This window comes from Capra hircus, chromosome 14 (genome assembly GCF_001704415.2).
Source record: "Capra hircus breed San Clemente chromosome 14, ASM170441v1, whole genome shotgun sequence".
NCBI classification, from domain to species: Eukaryota; Metazoa; Chordata; class Mammalia; order Artiodactyla; family Bovidae; genus Capra; species Capra hircus.
Genome location: NC_030821.1, coordinates 37,394,944 through 37,416,888, shown reverse-complemented (window position 1 = coordinate 37,416,888; position 21,945 = coordinate 37,394,944). Strand labels below are relative to the sequence as shown.

Genomic DNA, 21,945 nt, shown 5'->3' with positions numbered 1-21,945 from the left:
TAGGACTTTCTCTGGTGTTGTTGTGGGTATTGTGGGGTCAGTTCATTTTCAAATATTTCCTTGGTCCGGCTTATATTTCTCAAGATCTATAGGCCCCTTCTTATGTAGTTGGTACTAATGACAGGGTTTTAATCTATTGCACCTGTCACTTCCAAGGTGGTTCCCTCTGTTTTAGCTTCTTCTGTATGCTGCTCTCTTCAGTGTCTGATTTCCGACTTGACACAAAGGAGGCATTGGTGGACACTTTTTTTAGGCTCACTTGTTCAGTCATGCTCTGGGGAAGGACGGATGCTGCAAATAACACTGGCGTGTGCTCACAGTGCCTCAGCCACATTGGGCCTGCCCCCACTCACGGCACGTGTGCCCTCCCTGTGCACACTGCTCAGGCTCTAGGTTGCTCTGCTGGAACCGTCTGAGGCTGGCCCTGGGCTGCATGTACTTCCCAGGTCTAAGACACTCAGGTTCAGTCACTCAGGTAGTCCTCAGAGGCGCAGACTCAGTTGGGCTTGCGTTTTGTGCCCTTCCCAGGTCCGAGCAGCTCAGGTAATGAAGTGTTTGGCGAGCACAGTTGCTGCGACTTATCACCTCGCCTGTCCCTGCCCCTCGGTTTTCTGGGTGTACAACCAGTGCACCTTCTCAGGCAGATGTTGACTGTCCAGAGCCACAAGAAGTCTTAGTTAGCAAAGAAGCCTGCTTGCAGTTTGGTAGATAATGTCCCTCTGGGGCTGTGACTGCCCCCTTCCAGCTCTGGCTGCCTGTCACCAGAAGGGGATGGTCTGCAGCCAGCTAGTTCTGTTCAGTCCTTTGTTCTGTGCGTGGGCCTGGCGGTGTCTTAGGGCTTTTTGCTGGTAGTTATCCCACAGTCTGGTTTGCTAGCCCAAGTTAGTTTGCTCAGATTGCCCTTCGGCATTCAGGCCAGATCCTTACTCTAAGCAATGCAGCCCGTGCCTCCCTGCCCAGCCCCCACTTGCTAGTGGCAGGTGCAGGCATCTGCGCTGCTTCTCTGCTGGAGGAGTTATCGCTGGGCTCGTAATCTGTGGGTTTAAATTATTCATTTATTTTTTCTCCCTGTTATGTTGGCCTCTGTGCTTCCAAGGCTCGCCACAGACTCGGCAATGAGAGTGTTTCCTGGTGTTTGGAAACTTCTCTCTTTTTAAAACTCCCTCCCTGGGATGGAGCTCAGTCCCTACCTCTTGTCTCTTTTTTTGTCTTTTGTATTTTTTCCTACTTCTTTTCAAAGACAATGGGCTGCTTTTCTGGGTGCCTGATGTCCTCTGCCAGCATTCAGAAGTTGTTTTGTGAAATTTACTCAGCGTTTAAATGTTCTCTTGATGAATTTGTGGGGGAGAAAGTGATCTCCTCATCCTATTTCTCCGCTATCTTAGGACTGCCCTGCAAATGTTTTTAATAGTTCAGCTTAAGTAATTTTAAATTCTTATAGCTCAGCTTAGCTTAACTTGGCTTAAAAAATGCAATTTAATAATCTTATCTGATGGGAAAATGAGAGAAACCTGGTATGTGACTGTATGCATTGTGGTTGTAAGCACTGACTTTGAGGAAGCTAACTGACCTAGTTGCACGACCTTGAACAAGGTCTCAATCACTCTGTGCCTCAGTGGCCCTATTGTAAAGGAGGGATTTTTTAGGGTTAGAGTTGGGATTAGAGTTAAGATTGGGGTTAGGTTATGTAAGAATAAAATAGGGCTCTGTAACCAATGCTCTAAGAATAGTGCCAAGTTCATAGTAGAAGCTCAAAAAATATTATTGAACTTATATTTTTGCATAGAGCAAAATAGAAAAGAGAGTAGTTGTCTACTGAAATTACTCTTTATGTAACTTAGGAGAAGTAATACAATTTTTTCAGAACTTTTCCTCAGAAAACTATTAAAAAGCACTTAATTCATTAAAAAATTTTTTTCTCTCCTGGTGGCTCAGACAGTGAAGAGCCTGCTTGCAATTCAGGAGACTCGGGTTCGACCCCTGGGTTGGGAAGATCCTCTGGAGAAAGGAATGGCAACCCACTTCAGTATTCTTCCTGGAGAATCCCATGGACAGAGGAGCCTGGCAAGCTACAGTCCATGGGGTTCCGAAGAGTCGGAGTCAACTGAGCAACTAACACTTTCACTTTTTCATTCCGTGTAGGTTGTTAAATTAACTAACTGGGGTGGTTCTAATGCCTTGGCAGCCCATGTGAGCAAACCAAAGCTAAGCCTGTAAACACCTCAAGATTAAGAAACTGGAACCAAAGGACAACCCATAACAAAGAGACAACTGGGCTTCTCTCAAAAAGGCAAACACTTAAGCTACAGCCAATTGAGTACTTTCTTGCTTTGCTTCAGGTCTCTTTAAACTCCTATTGGTGGAAGGCTCCTAACCACTTTCAGTTTGTTGCTACTCAGTTAGAATCTATTTTTGCTCGAATAAACTCATAAAAATTTTAATATTCCTCAGTTTATCTTTTAACAATGTTGATATAGCATCATGGAGGAAGTGCTTTGATTTGTTGGGCAATAAGAGACCAAATCATCTGAGCTAAACCACTCAGGACATGCTCCTCACAGAGTGCTAGGTTCTGTCAAGCTATTTGCATGCTGCTTTAAGCTCTGAGGCATGAATAGAACGAAATTTTTCCTTTGCTCCAGTTGATGCTTGGCAACAGACATAAAAGAAAATAATATTTTAAGAACACTGAAAATACCAGCTAAAAAAACTTACTCTGCCTTATTCTTTAAATAGGATATGTTTTCATTTCCAGGACCAGCCTATTAATGTGCTTAAGGTAAGGTTGCAGGCCTAAGTTTTAATTAATTTTTTTAATTGAAAATATATATTGATGTTGGTTCAGGCTTCTTCAGGCTCTTTCAGTTAGTATCTTTTACTAATGATGTAGACTACTTAAAGAGGAAAAAGTAGAATTTGGCTTTCATATTTAAGGGGCTTCCCTGACCAATATAACTTGGTAAAAACAGAAAAGCCTGCTACCAAGAGTCATAAGTGTTTCTACTTTACCCCTCAGATGGGAACTACTTGATGTCTTCTTTTAGCACAGGAAGATTTCCCTTGTATTTATACAGCCCTGTTCTTGGCAGATCTGCTTGGTTGTGGTTGGTGATGAGACTGTGATGAAAAAGCAGGTTAAAACCCTGGGGCATCCTGGTTTGTGATCACAGAGCAGGCAGTCCCCCTGCACATTGGGCCCTGCTGGGCTACACAGCAGTCATCACCTAGCAGCCCTAGGGGAAATGTTGATTTGTGTTGTGAATGCCCAGACTAAAGAAATAGAATGACACAACTGCTAAGGCATCTTCTTTGTCCTTCAGGTTTAATTCTTAATGAAGGAGAATGGAAGAGCAGAGGACCACTCAACATTCATGCATAAGAAGATCATGTCAACTACCTTTAGACCTATCCTCAAACAACGTAGGGATTCCCTGGTGGCTCAGATGGTAAAGAGTCTGCCCTCAAAGTGGGAGACCTGAGTTCTATCCCTGGGTCAGGAGGATCCCCTGGAGAAGGAAATGGCAACCCACTCCTGTACCTAGGAAATTCTATGGATGGAGGAGTCTGGTGGGCTAGAGTCCATGGGGTCGCAAAGAGTTGGACATGACTGAGCGAGCATTCATTCAAACAACATAAAACTCATGAACATTTTATTTATTTTTCTTAATTGACCTCCCTCAACAGGTATCCCTTCTCCCCTTCTCACCTGGCTCTTGCTCACTGAGTTGTTACCTGAAGGCTGGACCTTCGATCATTCATCTTTCTTCAGAAGTAATATTTGTTGAATGAATGACTCCACCCCTTGAATTTAGATTGTGATTTCCTTGTAGAATGTGGTGTCTAACATATTGTCATTGTTAATGATTGCTGTGTAGAAAGAGTTTTTCTATAATTATTTTACTATATTCATTGGGGTCAAGAAAACTGAGTGGTGGAAATTAGTATTTCTATCGTTTATGTATGAATCATACTTTTTCTGAGTAAATACTGCAAATAGTGATAGGCTCAATTGAATATTTGGTGATATTGCTTTTTTTCTTCTTTCTACTCTCCAAAAATAGGTGTGTGTTTCTCTTTGTTCACTTGTGACTCCAAAAATAGGTGTGTGTTTCTTTTTGTTCACTTATGAGTTATTTCAGTGCTTACCTGGGAGTTATTGCAAATACCTTCACTCCATTTCTCACTGATGACCTATTGATGACCGGAGAGTTCTGACCCAAAGGAAGCAAAGAGGCTTCAGTTTAGGCATTTGTTGGCTGTAGAATGTGCCAGCTAAAAGTGCCCTCACACAGCTCCCAGATGACTCAGCAAAACAAATACAAATCAGCAGGAAGACTGAGTGGATCTCTGTTGAAAACTGCAGGAATTCTAGATTCAATGAGCTATAAGTACAGTTCCCAAATACATGGAAAACTGAAAGGAGTTTATTCTTCTGTGCTTTTCTGACTATTCCCTGTGTCCTTTCCTCACAAATGTTATCATAGTCACATCAACAATTCAAAAATCTAAAATCAACATGAATTTTCTATATGATAAGTACTGAGGATGCAGCTGGAAATGCTAGTTCTCATCTCTACTCCGTGTTACAAGTGGAAATAGATCTTCATCGTATTACTAATTCATGGATTCTCTGGCTTTTGTGACTTCTGAACAAGAAAATCCCTTGGCTTTCCTGTGGAATCAGGAATGTAACAGGAAATCTGTTAAGTCAGGTTTTTAACTCTCTCTGTGTTATGCATGTGACTTCCCAGAGAAACAGAAGCAGACAGATTTCCTGTTTATAGTGTAGAACTCCAGACCAGTCATTTCAAGAGGAAAGAAGGGAAAGTTAGATGTGACAGCACATTATAGTGCTGTCTGGCATCTGGTTGCTTTTTATTGTCTGTAAAATTCCTGGGAAAGGATTTACCTTGACTAATCTGTGTAAACATCTAACCATCTGTTTATTTTCAAACTCAGCATGGAGAGAGCTTCTGTGTTCAGGAGACTGTGGTCAGAAGGGGTGAAGTTGTACTCAACCATGCATTTATCTATTCAGCAAATATTTGCAAAAACCTCTTTTGGGAGTTAAACACTGTGGCCTGGAAATTTTTAAAATCATAAGAATATTTTAAACAAAAAATTTCTTCAGTTGCACTCTCAATCTGGAATTGTAGATGTGAATACATTGCTATATTGCCGTGTAACACAGTGGAGGGAGTTATTAAATTCTCCTCCTTTGAGACAAGATAGAGAAGTCAGCATGGGATTGAAAGTTCTTGAAAAATGATGAGGAATCTATTGGATGGGAAACAGGTGAGATGGGAAAGTGAAAAAATATAAAATGCTTATTTGTCTTTCCATAGAACTTTCACAAGTTTGGGAAATAGGCAGCTATTAAAATAGCTGAAACATTTGCAAACATAATAAGGTTATTTGAATATTAAATAGCCAATTATATTGACACAATGATATAAAATTTAGAAATAATTAGGGTCTTAAAGATCATCCAGATAAGATGCTCTTTTATTTTTTTAATATTTATTTATTTATTTGGCTGCACTGAGTCTTAGTTGCAGTATGTTGAATCTAGTTCCTTGACCAGGAATCAAACTCTGGCCCTCTGCATTGGGAGCATGGAGTCTTAGCCACTGGACCACCAGGAAAGTCCCAGATGCCCTTTTAAAGATGGAAAAACTGGACCATGCAATGGTAAATGATTTACACAAGGTCACCCAGCTGTGAGGCTGTAGAACCAGGATCCTAGCCCATGATTTCAGATGCTGAAGCATCTTATCTATTTAGTTTCCCTTTATTAGTGAAATGTATGAAGAGTGTAACATATTTGACTTTATTCACTTTTCTTTAACAACTAATCATTTAGGAACATGATAAATAGAAAAGGTCTTATATACAGTCATTATTTGGAGTATTCTTATACAGAAACAAAGAAAATCCCCAAAGAATCTGTATGATGAATTTAAGAATTCATATTTATGTGTTAGGTAAGAAGAGACATAATAGTATTTCATGTATGAGTAATACTTTACACTTTACAAAGCATTTTCACATGCACGCTATTTTGTCCTCCCATATCAAATGTGTGGGATGCCATTATTGCCTCCATGGTACACATTGGGAAATTGCAAATCAGACTTTTTGACAGAATGCCACACAGGTTCAGAGTAGCAAAGTCAGGGTTCAAATCCTTATTTTTCCACTACAGTTGCAGGACTCTTGCTAGTATACTCCCATTGTTTCCCTAACACTTGAAATATTCGGTAAATACCTGCACCTTCCCATATCAGTCAGGTATTTAGATCTAAGCAGCTTAGAATGTGATCTAATTTTCAACAGTGTACAATCTGGTTGAGGAAGATGGTACTTAAATAAAATGAGGCATATGAGATAGGTTTTAATAAAAAAATCAAAATTTGTACCAGCTTCAAGTTTAGTTTAAGTTTAAGCTACAAGAGCTTCCCTTGTAGCTCAGGTAGTAAAGAATCCGCCTACAATGTGGGAGACTTGGGTTCGATCCCTGGGTTGAGAAGATCCCCTGGAGAAGGGAAAGGCTACCCACTCCAGTATTCTGGCCTGGAGAATTCCGTGGATTATATAATCCATGGGTCAGACAGAGAGTTGGACACGACTGAGCAACTTTCATTTTAAGTTTAGTAAGTATTCTTCAGATACCAAATTACATCAGGGGAATACAAGCCCACTGATGATTTATTTTGTAAATCTTAAAGTTGAACTCTTATCATCAACTTACTTTGCATTAGTTACTTGTGTAATGTAACTTATATGCAATAAAAACCTGAGAAAAATATGATTATAGAGAAATAATGGTACTGTAATGCTAGATTGTGAAAAAATTCATGTTCATATTGAATTTTAGCAACAAAGTGATATTATTTGGTCTTCGTCATAGATATGAAACTTTAGACTTGTCACAGATCCAGTTTTCAAAACCCTTTAACTGCAGACATTCATTCTTAGGTGGTGCTAGAATATTCACCTTGCACTACTAGACCTATTAGAACTGTTGCACAGGTCAGATACTATGGGCAGGATTTTATACTTCAATAATAGTGCCAGAATTTCAATCCAATAACTGGGATCTGAGCACACTGCATTCCGCTAATCTATTTTTTCAAATAGTAAAATGTGAGAAATGCTATTTCAAAATGTAGTCCTGTACTACTTTTTCTTTCTTTTTTTTTTGAGTAATTTGAACTTACTTTCTAAATTCTGCTGAAAGGTGATTTATATTCTGTGAAGGTTTAGCATTATTTTAGTTTGTTTTCCCTGTTGATCTACATTTAGCTATTTTTAAACCTTCACTTTTCCATATGTCATGGATAACAGCCAATTGTGTGCTCCCGGTGAAAATAACAAAGAAGTAAACACTGGCTTCCTGCTTACAACGGACCTGATTACATCTGAGTTGATTTTATGGTAGTATTTTCACCATGTGCTGCTATTTAGTGTCACATTGGGGACATTTAGTACTCCTAGTTTTTCTATGACATTTTACTCCATTTTAATTGATAACCACGTGAGAGACTACATTAAATGTCTAACTTTGGAAGACTTTTTGGCACAGTGGTTCCGAGGTTGGCCACTCACTGGAATTTCCTGGAGTGTTTTTAGAGAAATACTGATGCCTGGGTCTCACCCATCACCCATATATTATGGCTTAATGGGTCTGTGATGTTGTCTTGTTTTAAAACTTCTAGATGTTAAAAACTTCTAGATGATTCTAATGTGCAGCCATACTTAGTGAGGTACCACCTGGTTTAGAAGAAATCATCCTAAAAGCTGAGCAGCAATGTCTTTTTAAGAAATCACCAGGTAAATCTCTACTCAAGAATTAGAAATATTGTGGTCAACATGAAGCTAAGACTCCCAATAGTAAAATCCAAGTACTATGTTACTTCTAGGTAGTGATATGCTAGTAAGTGTTTAAAGCTGTCTCAAGAAACAAAACTCTCATTAGTTGTGCTTTGCCTCCTTCCATGATGTAAATAAATATTCCCATCATGGCTGATTTCAAGCTACCCGTGGTTTAACAACCAGCTTGCCAAATTCTTGAAAATCTATCAGCTCTTGTGAAACAAATTGAGCCAGCTCCAGCACACTGCTGCTGCTAAAAGAATGACTTCCAGGAAAGTTGATATCAGATAAGTTATTTACCCTTTGAGGATTAAATGTGTTTATTTAGGCTTTGTTTAGCTCAGAGTAGATAATCAGCAATTGACATTTTTTAAAGTTGCTTAGGTTAGCAGTTATATAGCAATGTTTGTTGGGTTTTCTTTGAATTTACCTCAGTAGGATTTTTGATTGTTTTTACTTTTGTGTAAATAATATTCTTAATAAAGTTAGTCACTTGATATAGTAATCAACATCAACAGCTCTGAGATCCTGTGAAGTTCTCATGTATATGAACCTCGTGTGCATTACTAGGTAAATAATAATAACAAAGACCCTTCTATAATGCTTTTCTTGTGCCATGCACTGTTAAGTACTTTGTGTATTAACTTATTTCTTATTTACAACTCCTTGAGGTATATTCTATTATTAACCCCATTTTTACAGGTAAAGATAAAATCTTTATGTGGTTCTGAGAGGTGAAGTAACTTGCCCAATGACACACAGCTAGAAAGTAGCAAATTGGAATTTGAACTAGGCAGTCTGACTGCTCTTAATCAGCTTACATAAAAAAAATAACTAAAGAATCAATATAATTTTCTGAAATTATTTTTGAATCTAATTTTTCCCCCTCCTCTCTTCTGGTTGTTTGAAGATCTTTTTCAAATCTAACAATATGTAGTACCTGCTGAAATAATTACTTCATCTTCCTCATTATCAGCGTAATTCCACTTTTCCTGTTATGAGAGCAAAAGTTCCCGTGATTTTTGTATAATGATGAAATTATATTTTTTGAGGAATACATTTTATGGTGAGTCATATTACCACAGACCTCTAAAAATAACACCATAGTTTTTAAAGTCTCTTTTTTATGGGTTTATCTAGCTGGAGCCAAAATATAAAAATTAAAAAAACATTACCTCAGTTATGATGTCTCCCAGACATGTGTTGACTGAATGCCCAGTGGCAGAGAAGAATCAAGTGTAGCTTTAAAAAAATTATTTGGAAATAACTTCAAAGTTGTATAAAGTATCAAGAATCAGATTATTTGAAAGAGAACACATAAAGCTCTTACTGAGATTCATCTATTGTTCAATTTCACTCCATTTGCTGTACCTATTGCTTTCTCTCTGTATCTCTATGTAATGTATATCACACACATAATCACACCCAAAATACTTTTTTATAAAATTTTTGAGAGTAAATCATATACATTATAGTTCACTATTCCAAAATAGTTCACTACATACAGGGAGATTTTCTTGCATAAACACAGTAAGCTTCTATTAGTATCTAATTTACTCCTTATATTCCAATTTACCAACTAATCTAATACTGTCATTTGGAATATTTATTTTGTCTCTAGTACAGAATCCAGGCTGGCATAAATTACTGCATTTAGTTGTCAGGTATTTTTAGTTTAATGTAATCTGAAACATTTCAACAGAGCTTTTCTTTGTCTCCTGAGACATTGACATTTTTGAAGAATTCCACCAACACCCCCTCCTCTTTTATAACAGAACATTCTTCATTTGGAATTTGTCTGCTGTTTCCTCATGGTTAGATCCAGATAAGGATTCCAGGCCAGAACACTGCATAAGCCACATTGCTTCCTTCTCAGGATATCACATTTGAAGGTATATGGTTTTCATTTAACCTTATTGATGAGGGTTATTTTGATTAAAAAAAGAGGTGGTCCAGGTCTTCTACTGAATGGTTATAATTTTTTCCCTTTTAACTAATAAGCAATCTGTATGGAGATATTTTAAGACCAAACAAATATCCTACTCCTAATCAAATCTTTGCTCTAGATTTTGCCACGAGGGAGGTCCTCTAGATTTTACATCCATTGACAATTCTCATCTGAGCCAGCTTTGACTGAAATGGTTGGAAAAATGTCAGTTTTTCCAATCCCAGCATTTTTTCCCACATTTATCAGTCAGACTGTGACATTTTACTATAAGGAAGACACTTTCTTCTCTCTCTCACCCTCTTTTTCTTTCTTTTTCAGTGTATTCATGGATTCTTCTCTTTCTCCCAATGTTTTATTAATTTATAATTTTTCGACTTGTCCCCATTTTGGTCAGTTAAGAGTACCCTCAAGCTGACTCTGATATTTTGGTGACATATCTTTATTACTTTTTGGAAAACTTCCTGAACTTCTGGCATAACAAGATATTTTATGCTTATGTTGTACCTACTCTGCTCTCACATCTTAATTAGCCATTTCTCTAAGGAACCATCATTCCTTTTAGTGGAGAATATATTAGACACCAAGATCTGAGCACTGGGCATACTCATTCCTACAGAGTTGTCTTTGCTTCTGAGTTCTTTAGGTAGAAAAATCTAAGAAAAGTATGCATGTGCATACATACCCATATGTATGAATTTACATTTATTCCAATCCATTTGTACCTGGTTCTCTCTTGTCTCCCCTCTGTCATATTTGCATGTTCTTTCTTCCAGAAGGAAAATTCTAGCTGCTAACAACATCAACACATCTTCTCATTTGCTCAATCATGTAATATATCTGAAATAATTTTATTACTTGGGCAGAATGTTACCCTATTCTTGCCTGCCAAAAATAAGCTGGACTCAGTAATTTCATGCTTAGCTAATATTCAAAAGAAAAGGAACTCATATTTCCACAAACAGCCTTATACAAGAATGTTTATAGCAGCTTTATTCATAGAAGCCAAAACCTGGAAATAGCTTATTGTCTTAAGAGACGAACGGATGACTAAGCTGTGATATATTTATACAATGGAATATTACTCCATGATAAGAAGGAACAAATTATTGCTGCATGCAACAATATGAATGAATTTTTAAATCATTATGCTGACTTTTAAAAAGCAAACAGAAAAGAACACATAATGCTTGATTCCATTTGTATCAAGTTTGATTACAGGCAAAACTAATCTATGGTGATAGAAACTAAATCACTACTTGCTTCTGTTGGAGCTGGGACAGGACAGGACATTGGGAAGAAGCATGAGAAAACATTCTGGGATTAGGGAAATGTGCTATATCTCAATCAGGATGTGAATTATATGAGTGCACACATTCGTCACAATGGTTTGAACTCTATAATATCTGTTCATTTCACTGTCTATAAATTAGCCACCTTGTCTATGATCACACCACCCTGAACACACCTGATCTTGCCTGTAAATTAACGCTCAATTTTTAAATTGGTTGGAGTAGTGGCTGCTATTTTTAGCTGAAGCTAGAACTCCTCATTTAAAAACAGATCCTTCTTATAGTTTGCCTCACTTCTGATCCTCTAACCCCCATCACTAGCATTTGAGCTTGCTATCCTGATCAATTTACTTACTTCCTTTTACTATCTTATTACTTCCTTTTACTATCATTGCAAATATTTAAAATACAACATAAGTTAGAACATAACAGATAATTAAATGACATTATCCATTCTTTAGGTCTGGCCAATATACATACTTTAATCTTTAATATAGTAAACGTGCATACAAATTGAAAATGTTTAAATAATACTGAAATTTAGATTAATCCTCAGTGTAAGACTTTGCTTATCTGATCTATTAAGACAAGAGCAAAAACAAACTGTAGTGTAGGCAGGCCTTGCCGATGGAAACATGATTTCCAATATCAGATGATCAAATATCACTTCAGTAAGAAAACTTTTCTCAGACCTTCTCATAAATTCTGGTGCAGACCACATCCTTCATTTTACATTCCTTAAAAAAAAGAAAGAGATTAATTGAATATCTAAACCTCTAACTAGGGTACAGCAAATTTGTATTAATAACAGACATTATAAGAACTCTCATAAGATTAAACTCAGAAATCAAATATCAATATGTCAGTTGATATCTGGGAATTCAGAATCATGGCTGTTGAAATAGGGGAAACAGTTTTAACATTGATCTAAGTTACAACAGAGTTATATTTTCTAAGTGGCAAGTTTTTATGCATTATTTGCACAGATTGAAAGCTATTAAAACTGATTTTCAGGACAATCTGCACATTTGCATCATCTGGGGAATATTTAAAAATACCAATGGCTCCTCCTCCTTTAAGAAATTTGCTTTTAGTTGATCTGTATTGGGGCTCCCATATTGGTATTTACTTTCTATGTAAATCTGCTGTGGAGCTAGGGATCAGACCCTCTGTACTAAAGGAAAAAACATTCAAAGCGCCACATGAATCTATTTATAGTCAATGTATGTGTCGATTAGTGAGAACAGCACCTCAAAAAAATTGTTAGAGATCATCCCATATAACCTTTGTCATCATTTTTATCTGCCATCTACAAAAGGTCTCCAATAATCTCAACTTATATTGATGACATGTTTTAGTACAAGTTACTATGGATTCTTGAAAACAATATGCTTAAATATCTACAAATATACTGCAATTGACCGTTTTGCAATGTGCTTTGCTTGTAAAACTTAGATTTGCTTTTGCTTTTCTCTTGGTGAGTCTAACCTAACTTATCCATACATTAAAAAAAAATCATTTTTAGATGTTGTTTCTAAAATAGCAGATAGGTTTTGTCATTTCTAAATCTTGAATCTGAACCTGAAGTACCTGTAGATGACTCTATGGTTTGAATATCAAACATTAACTCTGCCTTTATTCTTAACCATTTTTTCCATTTGTAGTCTAAAGAAGAAAGACTGTTTTGAAAATAACATAACCATTTTCTCTATTTAAATGCATTATTTCCATAGTTAGAGTGAAATTACTCACCACCACCATTTTTCCATCCACCAACTTTCTCTTTATTGTTGTCTCTTTGCCATCCCATTTCTGTACTTGATTCAGTGAGCCTCTTGCCAAGGTTACAGTGCTCTGCAGAGACACATTCATATAATTGAATTTCTAAGACTTTGATTAAAGAAGCAGTTCATTCAGTACTGAATCATTTTCATAACATGTTTCATGAGGCACATTCATTTTTCAACAGAATGAAGTGGGCTACCCTTTTGAATGCTAGTGGGAATAATCTGTCTCAAAGCAGTTGATGGAACTTTGAAGAGAAACAATAAAGTTTACCTTTGTTTTTCTATTGTCAGCTGTGGTTTCTTCAAATTCCTGGCCTAGCTTGAAGGAGATCTCTGTGTTTTTAAAGGGACTTTCAGTTCTTATAGTTATAATATCCCCTTTCTTGCTGATGATCACTCTGGGTTTGGCCAAGTTTCCCAGTTTTCTGGTGGCTAATCCCACACCTGAAAATCAAGATAGTGTTAGAATTTTGTTGACTCAGAGAGCATCTACCTAAAGGGATTATATGGGTGGTTATATTCTATACTCAGCTGTGCCTCATGTGTGTAGGTGGCAGGTAATATCACTTACTACTAAGGATCTCCTCCCATGTTTCATCACCTGATGAAACCAACTTGGACATTTAAAATTTTGTTATTACAATAGTAATGTCTGAAGATTTTAAACTCAGAAGTATTTAGCCTAAATAGTGCAAGTCATCTACTTTTACCTTATCCAATCCCATGCTCCATTGAGAAGCACTAATTATAGTTTTGTATGGATCATTCCAGACATTTTAGTTTGTACAAATAAATATTGTAGATATATTTTTTAAATGAAACTATGACTTATATATGCTCTTCTATGATTTTTTCCCTCTGTAATATATTACAGATATAGATAAGAATTCTTCCCACCTCCTTGATGGAAACTCATTTCTGAAAGCTTGTTGTAGCCCCTAAATTATTTGTACCACTGCAAATGATAAAGATAAGTAAAATAATTAAAAAATATTTTTCCATTTGATAGCAAAACAAAATTAGACTCAAGTATCATTACTGTATTACTCAAGATTATAGAAATACATAGAAAAATAGAAATGTAAAATGAGAGAGACACAAAAAGAAAAAACCTAGTTATATATAAATATACATGTATTTATGGCTATATATACATAAAGACAGAGAAGGCGATGGCACCCCACTCCAGTACTCTTGCCTGAAAAATCCTATGGACCGAGGAGCCTGGTAGGCTGCAGTCCATGGGGTCGCTAAGAGTCGGACACGACTTAGCGACTTCACTTTCACTTTTCACTTTTCTGCATTGGAGAAGGAAATGGCAACCCACTCCAGTGTTCTTGCCTGGAGAATCCCAGGGACGGGGGAGCCTGATGGGCTGCCATCTATGGGGTCGCACAGAGTCGGACACGACTGAAGCGACTTAGCAGCAGCAGCATACATAAAGAAATGTGAAGAATTAGAGCCAATAAAGGATTATGAGCTGTATTCTTTTTTTCTGATTCTGATTAATTGTTTCTTATTTGATGTGATTTTGGACTATGTTTTTCAAACTAAACTTCTGCAATAGAGCCTAAGAATCTACATTTCACCAAGCCTCAAGGTGTCTTTTTGCACTTTAAAATTTGACAATAATTCAGTTAGGGAGCCTTTTATTGAGATGTTCTTATATTTTGCTTCTACCTCAGCTGTACAGTGAAATCCATAGATCTAACCAAACTTAGAGTATGAATCTATTCCCATAAGTTCCCATAGTTTTCCAGGCAATACAACATGATTTTGCTTATTTTATCTAAAAATAGAAGCCTTCTTAAAAGCTTTCTGAATAGGTAAAGTTACTGGTACTTTGATGACCGTAGATACCTGAGGTCATTGGCTTCTTTCTCTCCTTATTTATACAGCTCTGGAAATTTCCAAAGACTGTTCACACCACTTGTGCTCATATCTATGGAACATTTCCTAGAAATAGTTGCAAATAAAGCTGATGGTGGTCATGACTAGACTTTCTGTCTCTATCCATTGCTCCAACTGCAGGAAAGCATGATATTAGTGTAATTGAACTGGAATTCACTGTCACAACAAACTTCTTTTTTCCTCAATAATTTTCCTAGACCGAATATCCTGCTTTATGAAGCATTCACTTTTCACAAACAGTTTATCCACATACTTATGTAATACCAGACAATCTAGAGGTAGAGAAAGAAAATTCTGGCTTAGCTAAATAGCACTTTTAAATTGAGGTTTTCCATTAACTTTAGTATATTTAACTCTTTACTTCATGAACACTTTAGTTATAAAACTAACTTTCAGAAAAGCCGAAGAATGGGTTGACTAAGTTTCTAAGATTTCTTTCTTCATATCCTATTGATATGAAACTGCCTTTGAAATCAGTAGGCATTCTAATGCATTTAAGCAGCTCTTATTTGAGTTGGTCTATTAAAATTGCCACAAACATAGTGAAAATTATCTGATTGACACCATGGAAGATTAATCCCAGAAGAGGGTTGTACTTCAACCTGTGAAGCTCCCAGACTCCTGGGAAAGGAGTTAGAAGGAAATAGTCAAATCATTTTTCTCAAAAAGGATCTTCTTAATTAGAACAACAAAGAACATTTCTTACCCAGAGCTTTCATGTACTCATCAAAGTTCTCACTGGAGACAAGTTTCCAGGTGCCTAGGAATTTGTTGCTCATTGTGATGGATGAGAATTCAACCCAGTGATAGGTGAGATTCAGGAGACTCAAATAAGATGCTGAAGCCTCAGAAGATTCTTTTCAAAGATGTCTGAAGCATGTGACTCTTACAGAGACCCAATGGGGAAAAGCAGTGTCAGGACTGGGCAATGAATGGCTCTTCAATTATCCACTGGGACAAAAGGAAACCTCACATAATGTCTCCTTCAGTCTCCAAAAATGTTTATAAAAATCAATGAGAGTACTATTTTAATCTTTAAAAATTTTGGTTGATCTTACATTTTTAAGAAGTGCTTCAGTCCTTAACACTTTGAAAAAGAGTCCATAAATTGAGCCCTATGCTGTATTAAATTATATGGGCATGAATGAATGAATATGTGTGTGTGCGTGTGTGTGTGTGTGCTTAGGCATCTTGCTCACTCTCAATCCTGAGTCTGCACAATTAAGAATTCTTATTGAAAGAGAAGAAAGAGAGGAAAAATGTCCATGAGTATTGTGATAACTGCCTCAAATATGTTGTGGGAGAGAAATGCAGGAGAACAGTGTGAGGACGTATTCATAGGTAAGGAAGGCTTGGAATAGTTGGCATATCCAAGGCAAGCAGAGTAGGCAGACAATACGGTCAGTTTATTGCAGCAGAGCACAGAAATTGCTTTCATGGGTGAATAAAAAAAGTAGCACTAAAACATGCTCTTTGACCATAGCAAAGATTTTAATCTTAAAAAAACCTTTCAGGTCCAAATTAAGCAGGTTCTTGGTTAATAAAACAAGTTTGAGTCCTTTAAAATAAGTCTATAGTTTTAGAAAGGATATTTTATAAAAATAATATATATTGAGAACTCAATAGTCACCATGCTAAGTGCTTCTTATGGATTATTTTATATGATCCTTTCAACAACTCCAAGAGTAAGGCATTATTATTACATCCATCTTACCAATGAGAAAACTGGAACTTGGGGAGGTTAGGTAGCTTGTGTCCAAACTTGAATAAGGAGAGGTTTGATTTGAACCTGGTATCGTTTCTCAGTGCATAGATGTTAGATCAATATTTTACACTGCTTCTGCTATAATATGGGCTTCCCTGGTGGCTCAGAGGTTAAAGCGTCTGCCTCCAATGCAGGAGACCCTGGTTCGATCCCTGGGTCGGGAAGATCCCTTGGAGAAGGAAATGGCAATCCAGTCCAGTATTCTTGCCTGGAGAATCCCATGGATGGAGAAGCCTAGTAGGTTACAGTCCATGGGGTCGCAAAGAGTCGGACACAACTGAGCGACTTCACCTTCACCTTCACTTTCTGCTATAATATATATGCTGGAGGTCCTGGCCAAAGATCAGGCAACACGCTGATATCACCATGACTGGATAGAGACATTCACTCTCTGCTCGAAAAGCAAGAGAAGTGTGACTTCTCGGGTGGTCCAGTGGATGGGAATCCACTTGCCAAAGCAGGGGACATGGGTTCAATCCCTGGGGTGGGAAGATCCTAAGTGCCACACAGCAACTGAACCCAGGAGCCACAACTACTGACCCCATGTACTGCAACTAGTGAAACCCGCATGTCTAGAGACTGTGCTCTAAAACAAGAAAAGCCACCCATGAGAAGGCCATGCACCACAGTGAAGAGTAGCCCCTGCTTGCGGCAACTCAAGAAAGCCGGCACAGCAATGAAGATCCATCACAGACGAAAATAAATAAATCATTTATAAAACAAAAGAGGTGAAAGTCAAAAGATGAAGTATCCAGGTTGTATGATACATCAGACTCCCAGTCTTAGACCAAGCGGAGCAAATATGAAAACACTTTGAGCATAAGTGCGGCTCTTGGGAATACCAAGTTGATACCATACCCTTTCCTAACAGGTTTTTCATGCTGACATTAATCCTGGCCTTGAGACAATGGATATTACCAGGTTACATGTTTAGTACGCAGTTTGGCACTCTTCCCAATAATTAAAATAACCAAATCAATTTACCCACAACAGGAGAACCACTGAGCTCTAGGTCTCAGGTTACCAATATCATAGTTGTACCATAACCATTGCAGTTATGTGTTTAGAGTCCAAGTTGGGTTGAAAAAATGGAAAATCATACACAGTGGATCCAAAAATCATCTTAAATTACTTGTGCCTGGATGATTCAAGGTGGGAATGAAATAGCAACTAGAACAATTCCTCTGTTAGCTGGCTAACCCAATCCTAGGCCAGGAGAATGTAACTGGAGGAAGTATATTGTACTGGGATAGAAGAAACAGTTATGAAAGAAAGGGTTTTTGATTAGCAGAATGTGTTATTTTCTAAAACACTTAATTAAAATGAATAATGCTAGGATTTGTGTCTTCAAAAATTAAGGTATTTTGCCTAAATCTCTAAGTAGAATATAAAAAGATAATACAAATGAACGTATATAGAAAAATAGAAACAGACTCACAGAGAAAACAAATTAGCAGTTACAAGTGGAGAGGGGGAAAAGCAGAAGTGCATGTTAGGGGTGCAGAGTAAGAGACATAAAGTACTTTGTATAAAACAGATAAGCAGCAAGGATATATTATTTAGCATAGAGAAGTATAGCCATTATCTCTTCATAATGTTTTGGAGTATAATCTGTAAAGTGACTGAATCATTATGCTGCTCATCTGAAACTAACATAATGTTGTAAACATTTCAGTTCAGTTCAGTTCCGTCACTCAGTCGTGTCCAAATCTTTGCGACCCCATGAATTGCAGCATGCCAGGCCTCCCTGTCCATCACCAACTCCTGGAGTTCACTCAGACTCACATCCATCGAGTCAGTGATGCCATCCAGCCATCTCATCCTCTGTCGTCCCCTTCTCCTCCTGCCCCCAATCCCTCCCAGCATCGGAGTCTTTTCCAATGAGTCAACTCTTCACCTGAGGTGGCCAAAGTACTGGAGTTTCAGCTTTATACTTCAATAAAAAAATAAATAACCATGCCCATAGGGTTATTCCTGAACTCTCAGCTCAGTCATTCTTCTCTACCTTTGGAGTGACAGCCTTTAGATTTCAATTCAATCATCTTTCCTGATATTTTCTAGTATATCTTCATTTATCACTCAAAGCAATTAGTCATTTAACATGTTAACTTTTATTAATTTTGGACATTACTTCATTGACATGAATGTCATGCACCGAAGTCTTGATTCCATGTGTGTGTGGGGGATAATACGTGATTATATTCACATAATATAAGGTAAAAGAGGAGAGTGAAAAAGCTGACTTAAAGCTCAGCCTTCAGAAATGAAGAACATGGCATCTAGTCCCATCACTTCATGGCAAATGGATGGGGAAACAGTGGAAACAGTGACAGACTTTATGTTCTTGGGCTCCCAATCACTTCAGACAGTGACTACAGCCATGAAATTAAAAAGATGTTTGTTCCTTGGAAGAAAAGCTATAACAAACCTAGACAGTGTATTAAAAAGCAGAGGCATCTCTTTGCTAACAAAGGTCCATACAGTCAAAGTTGTGATTTTTCCTGCGGTCATGTATGGATGTGAGAGTTGGGCCATAAAGAAGGCTGAGTGCCAAAGTATTGATTCTTTCAAACTGTGGTGCTGGAGAAGACTCTTGAGAGTCTCTCAGAGAGTAAGGAGATCAAAGAAGTCAATCCTAAAGGAAATCAACCCTGAATATTCATTGGAAGGACTGATGCTGTAGCTGAAGCTCCAATACTCCATACTTCAGTCACCTGATGCAAAGAGCCGGCTCACTGGAAAAGACCCTGATGCAGGAAAAGATTGAGGGCAGGAGGAGAAGGAGGTGGCAGAGGAAGAGATGGTTGGATGGCATCACCAATTCAATGGAAATAAGTTTGAGCAAATTCCATGAGATAGTGAAGGACAGGGAAGCCTGGCATGCTGCCATTCATGGGGTCACAAACAGTCAGATACAAGTGAATGACTAAACAACAACTATTCACATAAAGGCCCAAGTACTTAACCCCATGCATGCATACAGTAGGTAATCGTTTGTTTACTGCCTGAATAAATAAATGAAGTGTAAATTTTGTGCTTATGAGGGATTTTCTTTGCATTAAATCATATAGCAAATATGAAAGCATCTAAAATTCATGCTTATAATCAATAATATGATTCTTCTAAACTTCCTTTCCTCTTCTTCTCTTCCTTCCATTTGCATACACTCTAGAGTCATGGAAAGAGAAAGGCTGTGAGTTACACTTCAGTGTAAAACTTAGTTGTAGTACCCATTCCTTCATTTAGTCACTCCATTGGTCAGTGGCAAAGCAGACGGTCCTTTCCCTATTCAGGACGACACTATCTTAGGATAGCACTAGGAAAGTGCATGTGAAATAATTCCAGGGTTCGTGGTACATATGCTCACTGCATGTGCACAGATAATTGTTCAACATGAATTTATTGAACTGAAGTAGCACTGGAGATAACATGGTGAATGAAACAACTCTTCCTGCCCTCATGGGCCTTATACTCCAGTTAGGAAGACATGCATTAAACAGACACTCAGAGACATTTTAGAATATGCAATTTTTTTTTTTTTATCATTTGCAGATGGAGACAATGAATGACGCTAAAGAGTCAGTGAACCATTTCTATGTTGGAAGATACTTTTTATAATTTCTTGCACACCAGATGCCCTGATTCCAATAGTCTTATTTATCTTCAGAACTCAGACACTAGGGCATCTGGTGCTCCTCCAGACATCTATTTGACAGAATGTGACAATGGCAATTCAGGCTTGATAGCTTCCTCTTTCAGGTTGCAAGTAAGCGTTTTCGTCTTATCTTATAAATGCTGAAATTAAAGTTGTTTTCTTAATGAAAACCATTTCTTGGAGCTTTCTCAGCCACTAGTGGGTATTTGATTTTTTAGTTACTATAGTGACAGTTGCATTATGCTGCCCAAAGGAAGTTGATAGCTTTTCTTTTGTTGAATGGCAATAAATAGAGGGAAGAATTAGCTAGTCATTCCTCCAAACAATGCAATTAGCTTTGTTTTTCCTAGGCTTGAATATACATTGCCTCTTTTCCAGAGACTGGTCTAAGATTTCACATCATTATTCCTAATAGAACACTTGAGATCTGGTTACTCATTCATTGGGGAGATAACCAAAGACAGAATTTCTGCATTTCAGTGTTTTTCTCTAGTTATTAGAGAATATACAGAGCTAGTCACAGTTTTTTCTACTCCATTTGCATTTCTTCTTAGAGAGAAAGTGATATCAACAGCATTAAAATAGGTAGTATTTTTCAGGCATTAGCACAAAGAGCTGTAGGAAACACTTTTCAGGACTCAGCCATCTGCTCCCTTATAGTCTATGGGAGAAGGCAATCTCTTCAAAATAATTCACTTGCAAAGCATAGTGAAAAGTGTGTGAGTATATGTGTGAGTGTGTGTATGTAGCTTTATTTCATAAGGAACAAATATAAACTCACAAAAATTCAGATGATTTTCTAACCATGTGTTATCCAGGTTGCCTACTTTATTTCCTGATTACATTTTAAAATTTTTTCAATAATTGAGATGGTATAATGTGGTTTATGGGCTTCCCAGGTGGCTTTAGCAGCAAAGAATCCACCTGCCAACGCAGAAGACACAAGAGATGTGGGTTTGATCTCTGGGTCAGGAAAATCCCCTGGAGGAGGAAATGGCACCCCACTCCAGTATTCTTGCCTGGAAAATTCCATGGACAGCCTGTCAGGCTATAGTCCATGGGGCAATGAACAGTCAGACATGACTGAGTGATTGAGAACACACAATGTGGTTTACACACACATATGTATGTGTATACACACACACACACACAAACACGTATTTCAGGTAAGGTAAAGTTAGATCATAGAATCAATTCATGTATAAACTGTACTTTCATTTATTCATGTCAAACCATGTCTTCCTTCAAACAATGGAAAACTAGTTTTGTAGTTAAATTCTAGCCTGTAACGTGCTCATGATTGGGGATACTTGGTGAAAATGCATTATCTTAAATGGGCACACTAACTCAGTAATGTGAGCTGCTGCCATGAACCCCAGGATTTCAGAAGTTTATTTCTTGCTCCCTGTATTGTCCACTGCAGGTGCTCCTAATCTATGGGTAGCTTTACTCCATAGAGAAAGGCTCAGAGGCTTTCAATTTCATTTCATGCCTATAGCACCCTTCAGATTTCAGAGTCCTCTCCTCCAAGCAGCCAGGGGTTAGGGGAGCTGAAAAAGACACACTTGCCTCTTTATTCTCTTGACCTAGAAGTGGCGCATGTTATGTCCACTTAGACTCTGATGCAGGAAATAGTCACATGACCCCAAGGACACAGGTGGGTACTAAGCCATGTCTGGCTTGCAGATGCTTCTCAATGCCAATACTGTATTGGC

General features: G+C 37.6%; 1 protein-coding gene and 1 non-coding gene across 2 annotated transcripts; one reads left to right on the top strand and one right to left on the bottom strand.

Annotated features, from left to right (window-relative positions):
* Nucleotides 10,791-15,704, bottom strand: LOC102180330 (myelin P2 protein). Its single transcript, XM_005689128.2, has 4 exons — nucleotides 15,517-15,704; nucleotides 13,171-13,343; nucleotides 12,865-12,966; nucleotides 10,791-11,849 (listed from the first exon to the last, which is right to left on the bottom strand). Exons 1-4 carry the CDS (start codon nucleotides 15,587-15,589, stop codon nucleotides 11,799-11,801), a joined length of 399 nt encoding a protein of 132 aa, XP_005689185.1. The 5' UTR covers nucleotides 15,590-15,704; the 3' UTR covers nucleotides 10,791-11,798.
* TRNAW-CCA lies at nucleotides 16,668-16,739 on the top strand. Its single transcript has one exon. It is a non-coding gene; the product is annotated as a tRNA-Trp (tRNA).

What these genes read in the sequence shown, in the direction of transcription:
- LOC102180330 (XM_005689128.2), bottom strand. Translation starts at nt 15,589, where the DNA reads ATGAGCAACAAATTCCTAGGCACCTGGAAACTTGTCTCCAGTGAGAAC. An exon ending in TGAGTACATGAAAGCTCTGG is followed by an intron (nt 13,344 to 15,516) that starts GTAAGAAATGTT and finishes CTTGATTTTCAG; the next exon opens with GTGTGGGATTAGCCACCAGA. An exon ending in CTGACAATAGAAAAACAAAG is followed by an intron (nt 12,967 to 13,170) that starts GTAAACTTTATT and finishes GTGTCTCTGCAG; the next exon opens with AGCACTGTAACCTTGGCAAG.